Raw genomic sequence first — 19135 nt, 5'->3', positions numbered from 1 at the left:
TAATCCGACCTCCACCTTGAACCCATCTGTCATTCCAACCACACACCTCACCATTGTCACACTTCCCTCATACGTATCCTGCACCACTCTTACATACTTCTCTGCAACTCCTGACTTCCTCATACAATACCACACCTCCTCTCTCGGCACTCTGTCATAAGCTTTCTCTAAATCTACAAAGACACAATGCAACTCTTTATGGCCTTCTCTATACTTCTCAATCAACACTCTCAAAGCAAACATCGCATCTGTGGTGCTCTTTCGTGGCATGAACCCATACTGCTGCTCGCTGATCATCACCTCTCCTCTTAACCTCGCTTCTATTACTCTTTCCCAAATCTTCATGCTGTGGCTGGTCAACTTTATACCTCTGTAGTTGTTACAGTTCTGCATATCGCCCTTGTTCTTGAAAATCGGTACCAGTATGCTTCTTCTCCACTCCTCAGGCATCCTCTCACTTTCCAGGATTGTGTTAAACAATCTAGTTAAAAACTCCACTGCCATCTCGTCTAAACATCTCCATGCCTCCACAGGTATGTCATCAGGACCAACTGCCTTTCCACTCTTCATCCTCTTCATAGCTGCCCTCACTTCCTCCTTGCTAATCCGCTGAACTTCCTGATTCACTATCCTTACATCATCCAACCTTCTCTCTCTCTCATTTTCTTCATTCATCAGCCCCTCAAAGTATTCCTTCCACCTTCTTAGCACACTCTCCTCGCTTGTCAGCACATTTCCATCTCTATCCTTGATCGCCCTAACTTGCTGCACATCCTTTGCAGCTTGGTCCCTCTGTCTAGCCAATCGTACAAGTCATTTTCTCCTTCCTTAGTGTCTAATCTGTCATACAACTCACCATACGCCTTTTCCTTTGCCTTTGCCACCTCTTTCTTTTCTTTACACTGCATCACCTTGTACTCCTGTCTACTTTCTTCATCTCTCTTACTATCCCACTTCTTCTTTGCCAACCTTTTCCTCTGTATAATTTGCTGTACTTCCTCATTCCACCACCAAGTCTCCTTGTCTTCCTTCCTCTGTCCTGATGACACACCAAGTACCTTCCTAGCTGTCTCCCTCACTATTTCTGCAGTGGTTGTCCAGCCATCTGGCAACTCTTCACTACCACCCAGTGCCTGTCTTAACTCCTGCCTGAACTCCACACAACAGTCTTCCTTCTTCAACTTCCACCATTTGATCTTTGGCTGTGTCTTCACTCGCTTCCTCTTCTTGGTCTTCAAAGTCATCCTACAGACCACCATCCGATGCTGCCTAGCTATGTTCTCCCCTGTCACCACCTTGCAGTCTCCAATCCCTTTTAGATGGCGCCTTCTACATAAGATATAGTCCACCTGTGTGCACTTTCCTCCACTCTTGTATGTCACCCTGTGTTCCTCCCTCTTCTTGAAATATGTATTCACCACAGCCATTTCCATCCTTTTCGCAAAATCGACCACCATCTGTCCTTCCACATTTCTCTCCTTGACTCCATACCTTCCCATCACCTCCTCATCACCTCTGTTCCCTTCACCAACATGTCCATTGAAGTCCGCTCCAATCACCACTCTCTCCTCCTTGGGTACCCTCTCCAACTTGTCGTCCAACTCACTCCAGAATTCTTCTTTTTCATCCATCTCACACCCAACTTGCGGGGCATATGCGCTGATAACATTCAGCAATAAACCTTCAATTTCCAGCTTCATACTCATCACTCTGTCTGACACTCTCTTCACCTCCAGCACGCTCTTGACATACTCTTCCTTCAGAATTACCCCTACCCCATTACTCCTCCCATTCATACCATGGTAGAAGAGATTGAACCCACCTCCGATACTCCCGGCCTTACTCCCCTTCCACCTGGTCTCTTGCACACACAGTATGCTTACCTTTCTTCTTTCCATCATGTCAGCCAGCTCTCTCCCTTTACCAGTCATAGTGCCAACATTCAAAGTTCCAACTCTCACCTCCACATGCCTACCCTTCCTCCTCTCTAGCTGCCTCTGGACATGCTTTCCCCCTCTCCTTCTCCTTCGCCCAACAGTAGCATAGTTTCCACCGACACCCTGCTGGTTAACAGTACCGGTGGCAGTCGTTGGTAACCCGGGCCTCGACCGATCCGGTGTGTAAGTCTTATTTATGATCCGCATATTTGATTTGGCAAAGATTTTACGCCGGATGCCCTTCCTGACGCAACCCTCCCCATTTGTCCGGACTTGGGACCGGCACTAAGGATGCACTGGCTTGTGCATCCTCAGTGGCTGGGTTATATACATATATATATATACATACTATAACACAGTGGCACTGACGAAAAGACAGGAGGCGGAGCTGGAGGTGGCAGAGTTGAAGATGCTAAGGTTTTCACTGGGAGTAACGAAGAAGGACAGGATTAGGAAGGATTATATTAGAGGGACCGCTCAGGTTGGACAGTTTGGAGACAAAGCAAGAGAGGCAAGCTTGAGATGGCTTGGACATGTGTGGAGGAGAGATGCTGAGTATATTGGGAGAAGGATGCTGAATATGGAGCTGCCAGGGAAGAGGAGAAGAGGAAGGCCAAAGAGGAGGTTTATGGATGTGGTGAGGGAAGACATGCAGGTGGCTGGTGTGACATAGGAAGACGCAGAAGACAGGAAGAAATGGAAACGGATGATCTGCTGTGGCGACCCCTAACGGGAGCAGCCGAAAGTAGTAGTAGATATACTATAACAATACAGATGCAGGAAAAAAGTTTTAATACATAGCAGCACAAGCCTGTTTTGTGTGTCACGCACTCATCAGCTGCTAATGTGTGTGTGTGTGTGTGTATATATAGTGATGTGTTTAAAAAAATAAGTTTCCTTTATTAATCCCCTTGGAAAAATTCATTAACTGCAAAGAAAATAAAACAAAAACCCATCCTAGCTGTGATCTGTGTAGTTCAGAGCAGTGGGCTGCCGTCTTCATGCTGCACCTGGGGACCAACTCCTGTTCTTTTCCCATTGCCTTGGTCAGAGGCACAGACAGGAGTATAAACCCTAATATGCATGTTTCTTTTTTGATGGTGGGGGAAACTGGAGCACCCGGAGAAAACTCACCGCAGACATGGGGAGCACATGCAAACTCTACACACAGATGACGACCTGGGATGACCCCCAAGGTTGGACAACCTCAGGGTTTGAACCCAGGACCTTCTTGCTGTGAGGCAACGGCGCTAACCACCTGGCCACCATGTTCGCCGCAAGTAGTTCACAATTTGAATGTTAGAACTTCTTTTCTAAAATGCTACAGTATGAATCTATAGCTTTATCACCTGTTCTTCACACTCCCATGCAATACAGTGGTAGAGAACTGAAGATGACATTTGGAAATTATCAGTGGACCAACACGATGTCAGTACTGTATTCTGATTGGTGATTGGTTAGGGAGGATGTCCTACATCATTTACTATTTACCATCATTTTGGCCAATAACACTAGACAAGATTCTTGCATTTTTTCATTGATAACCCCCTCCTTCAAAATGCAGGACTCACCAGCCGCTGGGGCAACAACCGTTAATAATGGACATCAATGGGAGGCTTGGGGAGGTCGGACCTCCCAAAAATAATTTTCAATTGCGGTAGGGGGTGCTGTCGGTATTTTGTCACAGGGAGACGATTTTTGTGACTTGAAAGTGTTAAAATAGGAATATTAACAGTATTCTAGTCCGTTAAATTTACTTGTATTTTTTTCTCTTTGAAGTTTAGTTTTCTCCCTCAATGGATGAGCCTCCTGTCTACAAGAAACTGAAGGTGTGCATGAGCTTTTACAGTCAACTCAAGTTTATGAAATGTGGATTCAGTAAGGATAGCACAATTAGTACAAATTAATAAAGGAAAAGCCTGGAAAAGTTTAAAAAAACAGCAATATTACCAGCATTTATAAAGAAAATTACACAAATAAAGAGAAATTGTTGTGGGAAAGAATTAGATATAGGAGTGAAATTGGAGCTTGAACTTGACAACTGAATCTATTTCTGATTCTTGGATGTTGATTGAGAAATTGTTCCAAAGACATCAAGTGGTGGTCAGATGCCAATCACAGCTAGAGCATTAGATATCCTGGAAATATATAGGGTTAGCCCTAGAGGCAAAATACATTATCCACTGTTTTATTGATGAGCCAGAAGATAGATTCCTTTCATTAGTTCTTGCTAAGATTTGGCCCGTAGAGTTCTTGTTCAGATGTACATTTTATGTAGCAAGTATACACAGCTATGTTATGTTATTCTGGATACGATAAATTCATGAACTAAAAAACCTGTATCAAATGGATATTTTTATTTTGGATATGGATTTTTGTGTGTGCAATCTGAGAAGTAGTCCCATGTGAGGCTCAGGTCGAGGTTTTTTGGCTCACTCAAAGGCGACTGTAAAGTGACTGTATAATCTGTTTTCAGGGTTAGAGAATTTGGGTTGAATTTCTTTAGAACCAAGGGCATCTGTTATTGAGTTATCTAAAGATATTTTTTTAATTTATTTTGTCATCTAGTCTTTACTTATTTCTGAGAGATACCTCTATGAAAGACTCATCAGTGTGGTCTCACCAGCTTTTGTTGGATGTTATGTTTGAGTCATCCGTATGGGACCTTTTTCCTATCTTTATCCAAGAGGATGGTCTTTCAATTTGAAAGCATGACTTATTGAATTCACGTTCAGAATTTGCAACGCTTTCTCTCAAAATCCTGCCCTCACACTCAAATGGCCCATGCTTGCACTTACAGATTTGCTCTGCTTCTGCTCAAACTGTATTCTTGCACTCAAATATATTGCTGCTTGCACAGATTTCCTGCAATCCAGCTTCAGCCCTTCTCCTCAAACTCAGGCTCCTTCTGTGTGCTTTCGAAACATCCATCCATCATCCAAACCACTTATCCTTGTGGGATGCTTGTGAAACATCTTTTCTCAGATTTCTGCTCTGCTCTCGGGATGATTTCAGCAATAACCCTGTCAAAATCCCTCAACCAATAGAATGCCAGGTGCAGTGTTGATCAATGAAATGATCCCTGCCTCATTGCGGGTGTGTTCACTTTACTTCTTAGAGTGTCCCTTACAGGCGGTTACTCTTTAACTGGGTTCATTGGCGACCCATGTTGGCCAGCGATCCGCTAGACTGCTGCTCCTGAGTCATTAAGATGACGTCGCTTTCCCCTCCATACAGCTACTATTTTGGGGCGTGTGTCCACTCATATAGTGTTTTTCTCTGGCAGACATGCACAGTGGTGTCAGGTGACAGGCATGGGCACAAGTCCATGAATACTGGGTTGGCGTCCAGCGCTTTACCTGTGCCCCCATCCATAGGGTTAGTGGTTGTGTCTGGAAGGGCATCTGACGTAAAATTTTGCCAAATCATTATGCGGATTGACAAGACCATACCGGATCGGTCGAGGCTTCATACTGGATCGGTCGAGGCCCAGGTTGACAACAGCTGCCATTGATGTTGCTATGCCCTCACAGGGTACCGATGGAAACTATAAAATCCGCTGTGGCGACCCCTGAGAAACAGAGGAAAAAGCCGAAAGAAGAAGAAGACAAGCACGGCGGTGTGAGAGGGGAAAAAAACGCTATAGGTGGGTTTCGTTTCTATGACTACATATAACCACGCGGTTGAGTGATAGCCTAGCATCACCCCTTTGCTTGTGTTATTCTTACTGTCTATTTGTTTGACATAGTTTTTTCACCATGAGCACCAACCGGAGGATACTTGCCCTCATACTTTGTCTGGATGAGCTTTGTACACTATCAGTTAGTGCCACTATGTCCCCAAATGGCAGATCACTCAAGGTGAGCCTCTCAGCTTTACAATGGAAGTAACCACCTCTGCCCCCTCCTCCCCAATTTCCCCCCTTTTCCTTCCCAATTGTATCTAGCCAATTAACTTTTTGAGCCGTCCCGGTCGCTGCTCCACCCTCTCTCTGCCGATCAGGGGAGCGTCCCGACCGACCAGAGGAGGCGCTAGTAAGATCAAGCAAGCGTCTGACTATGGCGTCGCATTGGACGCTCTGTCCACACTGAAACCGTCATGTAAGCAAACTATGTACCGATCAGTTGTGTGCTTGAGATCAGCCAGGAGACGTTCCTCGTCCATGACACAGCGCTTTTCAACGCCAGTGGCAGGAAGTAACCAGAAACAGGACGCACGACCAAAGTTCAGCTCAAAACGGTGCGTCGCGCTGCCTCAACATTCCAGTAGAAAATAAAGCAATCAAGCTGATTGTATCACTGACACTCGCTCGTGTTGCATTCAGTTAGGATACACCCTAAGCCTCCATCTAAAATGGTCACGATACTGAGTGAAATATTCACTTTATTGTTGGTGTTGCGTGTTGTCACCACTCCATCTGACAGCAAGGAACATGTGGGTGCATGACACGATCCGTCAGAGACAACAATGCGGTGAATAGGATCGCCACCATTTTCATGTTTACCAGGGTGATGAGTCCCGCCCCATCTAATATATGATTGGTGGCCTGAAAAGGAGTGACAGTGACACCAGGTCGTTTCTGAAAAGTTTAGAGATTAGAGCTTCTCAATTAGAAGTGCTCAGAGCTGCCACACAAAAAAAGTCTGAGCGCTCTGAAAAGTCACGGTGCGGCGCTTTTTCTCTAGGCGGTCGCATACGCTCTCTCCTCATTGGGAAGAACTGAAAAAAGACGCTGGCGCTGGCACCGGTGTATATATTGTAACGATCACGGATGGATAGGCTCGGTAGCCCTTGGCCTTTAGTCGACTGGTTAACGTTGTCGCTTGTGGTGTGGGAAACTCGGGTTCGCGTCCCGTCTGTGGCGGTTCCCGGACTGCCCCTCGAATTCGCTACAATATTAACTGTCCTTTCATTACAAAACTCGCAATGAATAGCGGTGAAACTACCATATATGCAGGTATTTCAGCTGCATTGGGGCCTGCAACAGTTAAGGGCTCGCACGGACGGACCCCTCTTTATCTTGCCACTAGCCTGTCAAAGATCTCGAGCACTGAATCTACGGTATGTTCAGATATGGGCAAAGTGTGCCCGCACTACTTACTGCATACAAGGCAGTAGAATAGATAACTCCACACAGTAAAAAGCCTGGAGTGCGCCTACGATGGAGGTATAATTTATTTAATATTTATTTGACTGACAATCAACCTACACACATGTATTTTGTAAATAAGGCCTATGCGAAGACATGAATAATGGTGTTTATGTGGGTGCACCGTCACCCATTATGTTTCCATCTGTTATGGTGCTCCGACACCAGATTTTGTTAATTAGGTTAGTCTATCCACTATCTTGGCTTTGCTATTATGACTTCTCTTCTATAGCACGGCAGTCTGTTTTCCTAGTAATCATTTCATTTGGGCGCCAACTGTGTAGTGCATTTCACTGTTGCTGGTCGTTTAAAAGTTGTGCGCTTCCACTTCTTTCATTCGCTGCTGACATTATGTTATGTAACATTTGATTGTGATGGGCAGGCTTTGATCCGAGGGGCCCGTTTTGACCATCTTGCATTGGGGCCCGGCGCTGACTCATTATGCAAAGGAAGTACATATAATAAAGCCTTAGAGGACGGGAGTGGATTAACCCGGTTAAAGAGCAATCGCCCGTTAGAGACATCCTAAGAAGTAAAGTGAACGCACCCGCAACGAGGGAGGGATCATTTCATTGGTCAACACTACACCTGGCATTCTATTGATTGGGTGATTTTGACAGGGGGTATTGCACAAAACATCCGAGAGCAGAGCTGCAATCTGACAGCAACCGGTTCCCGATCGCACAGAAGCAGCCAGTTTGAGAAGAGCTGAAACTGGATTGCAGGAAATCTGTGCAAGCAACGATACATCTGAGTGCAAGAATACAGTTTGATCAGAAGCCCAGCAATCTAATATAATAAGAGCAATCTGCTATAGTAAGATATAATATAATACAATAATATAAGTGCAAGCAGGGGCCATTTGAGTGCGAGGGCAGAGATTTTTGAGGGAAAACATTACAAAAACTGAATGCGAAATCAATGTCATGCCCTAAAATTGAAAGACCACACTCTTGGATAAAGAAAGGAAAAAAGCCTCATATACATCTGCAGATGACTTTACAAACATTGTCATGCAGTGGAAACACATAGAAAATGGTAAAGGACCACTCGACCTTTGTGGAACACCATTTTCACAAGCAATGGCCATTAGAGACACAACTGAATGTTAAACGTGAGATTTTACATTTTGCCCAAGTGTGTCAGATAAAATAATGGCAGACAGGAAATTTTGATAAACAACTTATGAACTTATGAGGGTCAAAAAACAAACCAACAACAACAACAACAACAACAACCGTATATTAGGTCTGCAAAAAGCTTGCAGGGTCTCGTATCGTTCCAAATTTCTAAAAATGAACAAACTTTAGAAATTGGATTTTTTTTTTAGAAATTTAAGAATTGTGTAGCAACAGTCACAGTATAACAAAATTGCTTTTAGAGAATTGCTTTTTGAAAGAAATGGGCTTTTGTCCCCAATTTGTCTCTAATTAGTTGACTTTTCTACAACCACCATGTCAATAAGAATTGAATGCTTTTGCCAGTCGCTCACTGACCAAGTTTACTCTTTCATGAACCAAACGCAATAATGTAGAAGCTATGGAATAGGTGCAGGTTATGGTAAGGGGAAATTAAAGACCTTTTTTCCGTTTTTTTTTTTAGATTCACAAGAAAACCGTTAATTTTAGATACACCACTCTTACGTGCGTAAAGTGGCCTGCTGAACTGTGCGCACGACGCAGCACTTCACCACGGGGAACGACCGTCTGTCAGACGCGCTGTTTGGAGTCGGGGGGGGGGGGGGACTATGGACCGTTTACTGAGAAGAGGACTCAGTATTTGTCGAGCATCTTAGACTAAACACTCTTCCCCTTAAAATTATCTTCTTCCGTTTTTTTGAAAATCTCGTTTAAAAACATCTAAGGAAAAACTCGACGAAAATGAGACTCGGACAAAATCCAGGGATTCTTTATCTTCCAGGATTTACACTTTAAGGATCTTTTACACATCTCACTGTCAACATGGCACGCTGGTGGATCCTATAAAGTAAATTTGCCCAGCGTCTGATATCCGTATAGGGGGGAGACCGGTGGGAGACGTGTGTGGGGGGATATTCGGAAACTTGGTGCGGAGTCGCTGTGTCTTTTAAAATGGTGCTGCTCCAGTTGATGGAGAAGGCTGTGATGAACTCCCTCCTACTGATGCTCAGCTGTAGTGCCATTTCGGAGGTTGTGACAGCCCAGAATGACACGGAACCCATTGTTCTGGAGGGCAAATGTCTCGTGGTATGCGACTCCAACCCGACCACAGACTGGAAGGGCTCGTCCTCTCCGCTCGGCATCTCCGTCCGCGCTGCCAACTCCAAGGTGGCTTTCTCCGCAGTCCGAAGCAACAACCACGAGCCGTCGGAAATGAGCAATAAAACCAGAATAATCTACTTCGACCAAGTAAGCGAACGGGAAACGGCGTTGATGAAATGTGAATAGATGCATGCGAGTGTTCAAAAGTTGATTTTTTTATTTATTTTTTATGGCTTTGAACGCTATTCTAGTTTGCAGTTAAAGTTGCCCTTCAAACTCACTCGGTGCCCCAGAATTACACGCCATATCATAGAGGTTCACTTAATATGAGAATATCTGCCTCATCTTGCCCCCCCCCCCACACACACACACTTCTGATGCATGGAATTGGGAATGTCCCTGTGAATGTTTGTCATCCTTTAGCTTAACACTGAATGTAAAGAAGGCCGTGATTCGCGTGGGAAATGCTGTATAGATAGACAATGTCTGCTGACATTTCACGGTTGAACGGACTATTTTTCTTCAGGGCCGGGCATCCCGTTACACAAGCACAAACGTTTCTCATCCATTTCTCTGAAGCTACCCCCCCCCCCTTCCCGGAGACGCACGCACGCACGCGCTCAAATGTCAGACTGCTTACATTATTCACACGAAGATGGTGTGTCGAGTGCACGTCAAGAAATATCATCAAACTTCAGTAGCCCCGCCCTAAAAACACAACTCTTCCCCGCCAACACATTTTAAGTAGCCTACATGCTGACGTGTAATCCATACTTAACTACTGACATGTTGATTCCTTTTTTTTTATTGTAGACAATCAGGCTGTATTAGAATGAGAATCTTGTTTTTAACCATTTCTCCCTTTTGCTACCAAATAACGCTCACTTGTGAAAAGCCATATAGTTGATGTCACGTCATATCTTTCCATTTTCATAGAATACAAGATGATCAAATATTTTAGGATGAGCGAGGAGCTTTTGCGAGCCGTATGAAAAACTTTGACCTACCCCTTCAGGTTAAATTTTGTTTCATATTTGAGTAATGTGAAACAAAACTAATCTTGGCGACAATAATGATCTATGACGATGCAGAAGGTGGGTTTTGTGACGATTAGTGCGAGTCGAAAGAGCAAATGCTAATTTCATTTATTTACCAAACGCATTAAAATCATCAAGGGCTGCATCAACTAAAGAGGAGGATCTGAGACAGAGTATACTTTAGAGGCACCTTTCCTATCAGAGGAGTGTTTACTGGTAACACACACCTGTACTAACAAATATATTCCTCTTTGATTTGCCATCTTTTCATAATCCATTAAATGAAAAAACATCCAATTAATATATTGTATTACTGTGGCTGAATTAAGTGATGGCTCAAGCTTTTGAATTGTGTCTTGAATTGATTTGTATCCTGGTTTGGGTGAATGTTTGAAATGCATCACGGTCTGTTTTATCAGAGGATCCAACACAGTGCACAAGACATTATGCATTGTTACCTAAATACTTCAGTTCACCCACCGATGTGCAGAAGATACAGAAGATACATCCTTTGCTGAGATGTCGGCCAACCTTTCATGAGTACAACTGTAATTTTTGCCCCCCCCCCCTTTTCTTTCTCTCTTGTAGATTCTGGTGAATATAGGAAACTACTTCACATTTGAATCAGTCTTTCTGTCACCCAGAAAAGGAATCTACAGTTTTAACTTTCATGTTATTAAAGTTTACCAGAGTCAAACCATACAGGTAAGCATTTCATCTCTCTCTCTCTCTCTCTCTCTCTCTCTCTCTCTCTCTCTCTCTCTCTCTCTCTCTCTCTCTCTCTCTCTCTCTCTCTCTCTCTCTCTCTCTCTCTCTCTCTCTCTCTCTCTCTCTCTCTCTCTCTCTCTCTCTCTCTCTCTCTCTCTCTCTCTCTCTCTCTCTCTCTCACACACACACACACACACACACACACACACACACACACACACACACACACACAGCCTCCAAATTCACATGAGAAATACAATTCTATAATTCTGTGATTTGCAAACCTTACAACTCATTCAATATCTCAATTTTTATTGTCTCATGAATTTACTGACTTGTTGCAAAACAAAGTGGTCAGTGGCATCCTACCCCATACATTCCCCCACCCATTTTAGCCTATGGTGACCTAAAACTCACAAAAAAAACATATGTGTTAATATTTCAAAAGTTTCTATGCTATAGTAAATATTACCAAAGCAGAGAATCAGAGTAAAAAAAACGAAGGTTTCCAGAGTATTCCCTAACCTTCACTTATCATTGTTGGGCTGTCTAGGTGAACTTGATGTTGAATGGAAAACCAGTCATCTCTGCTTTCGCGGGTGACAAAGACGTAACTCGTGAGGCAGCCACCAATGGAGTTCTGCTTTATCTAGAGAAAGAGGACAAAGTCTACCTAAAACTGGAGAAGGGAAACCTTGTTGGTGGATGGCAGTACTCAACGTTTTCTGGTTTTCTTGTTTTTCCTCTGTAACAACAACAGCAACAACAGATGTGAGAAATGACCTTTTTTTCACAATGTTTTGTCACCATATAACCATATATTGAAAACATAGCAGTATCGGCTGGTGCCAAATGAGTGGGGAAGTATAGATACTGATGGATCACAACAGAAAGAGGAAAATAAACATTGAAAAATTACTTTTCTCCATACCGATCATGCCAATGTCCATTCCAGATGAAAAACTACTTGTGACTTTTAATGTTCCCCATGTCAAGTAATCTTGAAGAGGACGGCGAAAACATCCCAAGTATCAATTTTCACATCAGGCCTCTTGGAATTAGTGTAGCGTACGGACAAAAAAAATGTTTCTCCACAAAAGTTACAATAGTGTACCTCTGCCCTTGGAGTGTGCCTATGTAACATGTGTTTCATTACATTGCATTATCAAAGTATTCATCTAGCTGAAGATGAATGGTTTACATCTCTTCAGGAGATTATCATCCCAGTTCTGCTTTCCTGTTGGTTCATTAGTCAGATAAATTTCCAATCAGGAACCATTGGTCAAGAATGTTTAAGTTTACCTTTGTGCAGTCATTATAAAACAGGATCACATTTGTGGATTCTACAAAACCACTTGTAGTCCATGGTCATTAAAGGAACAGTTCACCCCAAAATCAAAAATACATGTTTTTTCCGCTTACCTGTAGAGCATTTTATCCATCTAGATTATTTCGTTGTGAGTTGCCGAGTTTTGGAGATATCAGTTGTAGAGATGTCTGCCTTCTCTCCAATACAATGGAACTGGATGGCACTCAGCTCGTGTTGCTCAAAGCACCAAAACATACATTTAAAAACTCATAAGCAGTGCCTCTTTGCAGAAATAATAACCTAGTTACTCAAGATGATCCACACACCTTGTTGTGCGTAGTTTCATGTAATAACAATTTTCTTAAACCGAACTACACCGACATGAAACTGCTCACAACAAGGTCTGCCAGCAAGGAGTGCCATCCAGTTCCATTGTATTTGAGAGAAGGTAGACATCTTTAAGGCTGATATCGCTAAAACTCAGCAACTCACATCAAAATGATCTAGATGGATAAATAGCACTACAGGTAAGAGGAAGAACATGATTTTGGGCTGCACTGTCCCGTTAAGATATGGCTTAATGGGCCTTTGAGAACTATGATCCGGAAACATGCTAAAATTAAACACAAGATACCTGGCAACCAAATATGGCAACCTAAGATAATTGAGGTACTCCTGTTCATTGTGTCATTGGTTTGACCATTTTTATCAGAGGCTTGATGACACTGTAGTGTTTTGTTAAGTTTCAGTGATGGTGTTCAGAAACACTAACTCAAATTACATTTTGATTCAGATAACCAGGTAAGCGTCACAAAGAAGCCCTAAGAAATGTTTTCTGTTTTGATTCGCCCTACTCCCGTAAACTAACCGGTACTTTGGGCTCCAAAATTGTTTCTTCCCGTCCATTTGCTGAATGTCTTGCAGATGAAAATTGGATGAACTATTGTTGTCAAAAAACTTCATTTGAAACTATAAAAATGAATACATGAAATGACATGAAAAATAAGAAATCTAGCTAGTTAGTGCCTTTATACTTTGTATGCATACTCAAAAATTGGCCAAGCAAACTAGTCTTGGTGTTTTCCCTCGATATAATGTTTGTTTATTTGATATTGCAGAAACATTAATGCAACAAGTGCATAACTTCATTGCAACATCATCTTTAATTGTTTAAGTAAGAGTGCAGAATTCGACAATCATACCACCAATTTAGTCCGTTACTTGACTTAGTTTGTATGAAACAAAGGAAGAAACATCTAATAACTGGCATGCAGTGATGTATTGGGCTGATCAGCATGTTTTAAACAAGTTTTGAAGTGTAAAATAGTTTACATATTTGATAACAATGGAGCACGACTGAGCTGTATAATGTGAGTTGAGGTGCAATTTGAACATTGCAGGGATTACTTTCCACAGTTGTACCATTCAGGAAGCTGGCAGATAGATTTGTCTTACGTATATCCACAAATTATTAAGGTTACGGGCGTCCGGGTAGCGTAGGTGTATTCAGTTGCATACCAACACGGGCATCGCCAGTTCGAATCCCAGCGTTAACTCTGGCTTGGTCGAGCATACCTACAGACACAACTGGCCGGGTCTGTGGGTGGGAAGCCGGATGTGGGTATATGTCCTGGTCGCTTCACTAACGCCTCCTCTGGTCAGTCGGGGCACCTGTTCGGTGGGGGAGGGGGAACTAGGGGGAATAGTGTGAGGCTCCCACGTGCTACCTCCCCCTGGTGAAACTCCTCACTGTCAGGTGAAAAGAAGCGGCTGGCAACTCCAGATGTATCGGAGGAGGCATGTGGTAGTCTGTAGCCTTCCCCGAATCAGCAGAGGGGGTGAAGCAGCAACTGGGATGGTTCGGAAGAGTGGGGTAATTGGCTGGATACAATTGGGAGAAAAGGGGGGGGGGATTATTAAGGTCACAAAATCCCATACTACAGCTTTAGTAGATTTCAAGTAAATGCTCTTGAATGTAGCATCGTTTTACCTTACTGAGACTTACATTTCAGTATTTGTTTGAACAGAGCAAGTATGGGCAATCGTTTAAAATATGGCTAACATATGTTTGATTTTACCGTAGTTACTGGTTTATATATTTAAAATTTAAAGATTATACAGTCATGACAATCCTCTTTGCATTTCAGACATTTGAGGAATAAATTGGGAACATGTTCCTTTGAATACTCTACTGAAGTTACTTCTGTTTCCAAACGTTGCTACACTCAGAGTTGATTTTATTAATCACAATCATCCTTTACATCACTTGTTTTTGATGATTTTTTTTAACTGTACATCAACTTTAAAGTGTCATGGCCAAACCGTTTACCCTCAGCGATATCCTCTTTTACTTCCAAATGTTGATGGTATCTTATCTTGTTTATAGAAGGATAGTGAGTTAAGGGCCACCTACACCAAGAATGGTAATGGTAACGATGTGAGCATCCACACTGATGAACGATAACATTCTGTAAACAGTGGCGCCCAGCACGCGCTGCATGCTCCAGCTCTTGTCAACAGCTTGGGAAAATGGATATTGATGATCTGTTTCTGTTGTACGTTGTGCTGTACGTTGCGCAGAGAAAGGAAACGAAAACCAGAAGGGTATGGATTCACAAAATTCTTCAAAGATGAGCGGAGTTTGGAGAATCCAACACACTGTTACGAGAATTGTCGTCTTTTAAAGACAAATTTTATTCATACTTTCGTATGAGTGAACATCAGTTTGATGGCATCCTGGAGATCGTCAGAGGACATCAGTAATGACCAAATGAACTTCAGCGATCCCATCAGGGCCAGAGACCATTTGGCAGTTGTCTAAACACAATTTTATCTAACGGGTGTGTTTTTTTTTTTACTTCAATCATGAGTCTTTCTGCAATGTTATCTGCCATTTTAAACGTGATGCCCTGTAAATTTGGATGGATTTTGATTGGCTGTCAGTGTGTCTATCGTTCAACAAATCGCTCATGTCATTCAATTCTCAACATTGGCTTTGTAAACTTGGGGGCCAATATTCAAACAGTGTCAGTGTAGAAAATGGAAAACCAACTCATAGCATTTTTATTTTAACCTGTTTGAAGTGTCATGAAGGTAGGGTATACATCATAAAATAGATGAATTTTCAACAAAAGGGAAGTCTTAGAAGTCGTTTTTTCCCCCATGTAGCCTCTATAAAGGTTAACGAAAACATCAATAACTTTTTTGAACATCACATAATTTATTTTCTGAAACATGCTTTGGAAGCACTACGAGATGGTTTTGAGCTTTTATCCACCTGCACGCTCCGAGTCTCTATTGTCTGTTTTACATTGTAGTTGTTTTGAGGTCAGATAACATTTTAGACATTGCTATCCCAACCATAAAAAGTCTCAAATGAGACAAACCACTTCGTGTTGTCAAGCACTGAATTGAAAATCCAATATTTCTTTGTCCTCTCTCCTGCTTCCTCCAAACCAGAGCCAGTGAAGAGATGAGGTGCGAAGGTAGGAAAGTTCCCATGTCATAGCTATGTCTTTTTCATCCATCCTTAAACTCTGCCTCTATAATAAATACCCTAATGTACTTGCATTACATTCACAAAGGAAATATCTAAAATATATTTTAACCCACAATTAGGCAAAATATAGAAAAACATGAGTTCAGAATTAATCTCAGCTTTATTTCTCATTGGGCCCTGCAGGCCTTGATCATTGACTATAGGCAAAGAAAACGTGTGCAATATTTCAAATGCATAAAATAGTGTAAATAGGAACTGAACATTAAATGTTTACAAATGTATGTGGTGACTCCCAAATAATGTGAACATTGAGTAATCAAAAAGTATGATTAAGTCGGATGATTATTTTGACATAATTGACACCGAAGCATTTAACACTTGCAATATAAATGCTAATAACATATCCTCGCAATTTCTGCGCCAAGTTGTGAGCAAACACTTTGAGGTCATATAGAGGGATTTTGGCACGCAACACAAATGATCTTTGCTTAGCCATGAAGTTCTATTACAGATGTAAATACTACATGATTTTAATCCCTGAAAATAGTCTGGGGATCATTGCAAATAAAAATATAAAGTGCAACTGTCATTATATTACAACAGGGCAACAACCCATACATTTCAGACTGGTCTTAAAAACTGAGGGAAAATGTTCTGTGGTGATACAATTACATGAATAACTTCAAATGTGTTTTAGATATATGTAATCCGTGTAATAAGTCATTGTTACATGGTGTTATATATATGGATCAATATAAGTTTCTGGTTGCCTTTTAAGCATTACGTTGAATTGCTTTTGAAATAAACATGTAAATGTGTATAATCCAGCTGTCTGCACTGTCTGTGATGTCCTGGAAAAGTAATACTGATTTATGTTAATCAACCTGATCCTCGCACTGTTTGTTGGAGATTATCCACATTTGTGTTTACAGGTGTATGCAGACCGTTAGCTCGGAAGTTCATAAGTTAAAGACAAAGACAAACACAGAAGTTCAGATAAACTCAGAAATATAAAAATATTTCTCCTCTTTGAAAACAAAAAATGGAAGAATATCACAAAAACTGTATACGCCTTGATCTTATTGTCATGAGAACAGGGGAAAATAAAAATTATACGCAATGTGAGTGCCTATACATACAGCAGTGGCAAGGGAGGTATGCTGTGTTGAATATCAACCATTTTTACTGATCTTTCCGCTGACATTAGGTAAAACCATATATAGATTTGATTAAATGTATAGACAGTAGGTGAGAGGCATTCTGCATACCAAAGTTTCAGTCATTGGTTGCGATGTATGCAAAGTGCACTGTTAATCTTGATTGTATCCTGTGGGACGCAAAACCTCTGCAATGCATGGTAGCTCTCAGATGATCCTAAAAAACACCAAAATCGAGAGCCTGCCATCAGTGTGGATTTCAGTGTAAAGCGATTTTCTTTCCTAACAGAAATAAAAATCAGCCCAGCAGTGATAGAAGGTGTCCATAGTGCTCACTGTATAAATATATCATGGCACACAAGGATGAAAGATATATTGCACTGTGGGTCTTCACAGCTTTTAGTTCTGTGAAGTGCATGTGGCATGTGCAGTATCCTGTACCTCCAACTGAATGTGCTATTGTTTTACAACATGCAAAAAAGACATTCTGAAGCAATGGACATCGGTCTTCGGGACCCCAGAGTAGTTCTTTTTTTCCCATTTTGCCAGGTAGTTGATTGTATTCACCCGTTGTTCTAGGTCTGAAAACTCTCGTATAGTACCGGGCAGAATAGTAACCTAGCAGAGCTCAGAGGCCCTGAGGTCTGGAGTTGAAAACAACTGTTTCATAGCACCAGAAAACACACTGAAACAGTTACTTTGGTGTGAGGCATACATATGAGGAACCTCGTATTTTTTCAATATATCCATTCAGAACATTTTGCATTATGTCGTCTATTAATTATCTTTTAACCTTATTGATTCCATAATGAGTTGATGAGACAAACCTTGCCTACAGTAGCATACAGCAACAGAGGCTTGAAGGCTTGATTTTTTTTGGCTACTTCCATGTATTATATTAAACGGAGCAAATTGCATCCATTGGGGATTCAGTATGCCAAGTAGTTTTGCTGCTCAAGTGGCCTATAGCGTGACAAGCCTTCACACAGCCTTCTCGTGTGTCACGTATCTCTGGTTGTGGGATACCGTCAGTAATAAAGTGTGCTCTGACACACTAAGGAAGGATAAATGTTAATTTTGCATCTTCAGCAGTTTAGTAAGGGTTAATACATGGCGATAAACAACAAACAATTTAAATTTCCGCATCAAGCCTTCATTACTGTAGCCTTGCGATATATATATATTGAAAGCATCAAGTACCACTTGCAGCCAACAGGCAAATCTATTGTGCCATACTTTTTTAGTGTAGCTTTTTTTTTCTTCCAAACATCGACAGGTTTACAAATTTGTCTTTATGCATGCTCAATAATCCACGAAAGAAAATCCAAGAAAGTTGAATTAGTTCATCTGGACACTACATTTATTGACACAAACATTTCATAACTCATCTAAAAGTGACCTCTTCAGTCGAAACTGAGTGCAAGTATACCCACCCTTATAAATAATACAGTTGCATAACGACTGAAACCAATGATCAGTTTCATATGCAAATAGGCGAGACCATTAACTAGTGTTTCAATGGCCATGTGTACTATTCACACAGTCTTCACCTGACCTGGTCGTGATGCACCCATATGATGGGTGCTGGGCTTCTATGAGTCCGATCACAGATAGGCAGGTGGTTTGGTTGGATGGGCATCCCAGGGTTTTGTTTCATACATGCAGTCACCTGCGGTCCCCCGTATCCTCTGGGATGTCTATCACTCGTAGGTTTTGACAGCGGCTGCGGGATTCCAGATCATCTAGCCCACAGGTTCCCAACCTTGAGGTTACGACCCCAAGTGGAGTCACGTGGAATTGAAATGGGGTCACCTGAAATTTCTAGTAATTCATCAATACAAATAATAATAATTATTATAATAATAAAAACACCACACACAATTTAAAACAACTCACTTCTCCTCATAAAAATTGAGTTCTCGGCGTATCTTGATTCATGCGATCACACATGACCAATGTGCAGATTCCCACGCTGAAACAAATAGCGAGCAAAGTTTGCAAGCAAATCAGAGCAACAGATAATGGAAAGATTTCTTCACCCACCTGTGCCCTCCCCATCTTCAAGTGAAACGGAGAAACTGACATCAAAAAGAAAGAGA

General features: G+C 41.9%; 1 protein-coding gene across 1 annotated transcript; it reads left to right on the top strand.

The window, feature by feature from the left end:
* Positions 1-9176: 9176 nt before the first annotated feature.
* Positions 9177-11822, top strand: cbln4 (cerebellin 4 precursor). Its single transcript, XM_056274739.1, has 3 exons — positions 9177-9473; positions 10952-11068; positions 11625-11822. The coding sequence occupies exons 1-3, from the start codon at positions 9177-9179 to the stop codon at positions 11820-11822; spliced, it is 612 nt and encodes a 203-aa protein (XP_056130714.1).
* Positions 11823-19135: the final 7313 nt, after the last annotated feature.

Source organism: Lampris incognitus, chromosome 2 (assembly GCF_029633865.1).
Source record: "Lampris incognitus isolate fLamInc1 chromosome 2, fLamInc1.hap2, whole genome shotgun sequence".
Taxonomy (NCBI): Eukaryota; Metazoa; Chordata; class Actinopteri; order Lampriformes; family Lampridae; genus Lampris; species Lampris incognitus.
The sequence above is the reverse complement of the archived record's forward strand: the minus strand, read 5'-3'. Positions and strand labels throughout refer to the sequence as shown.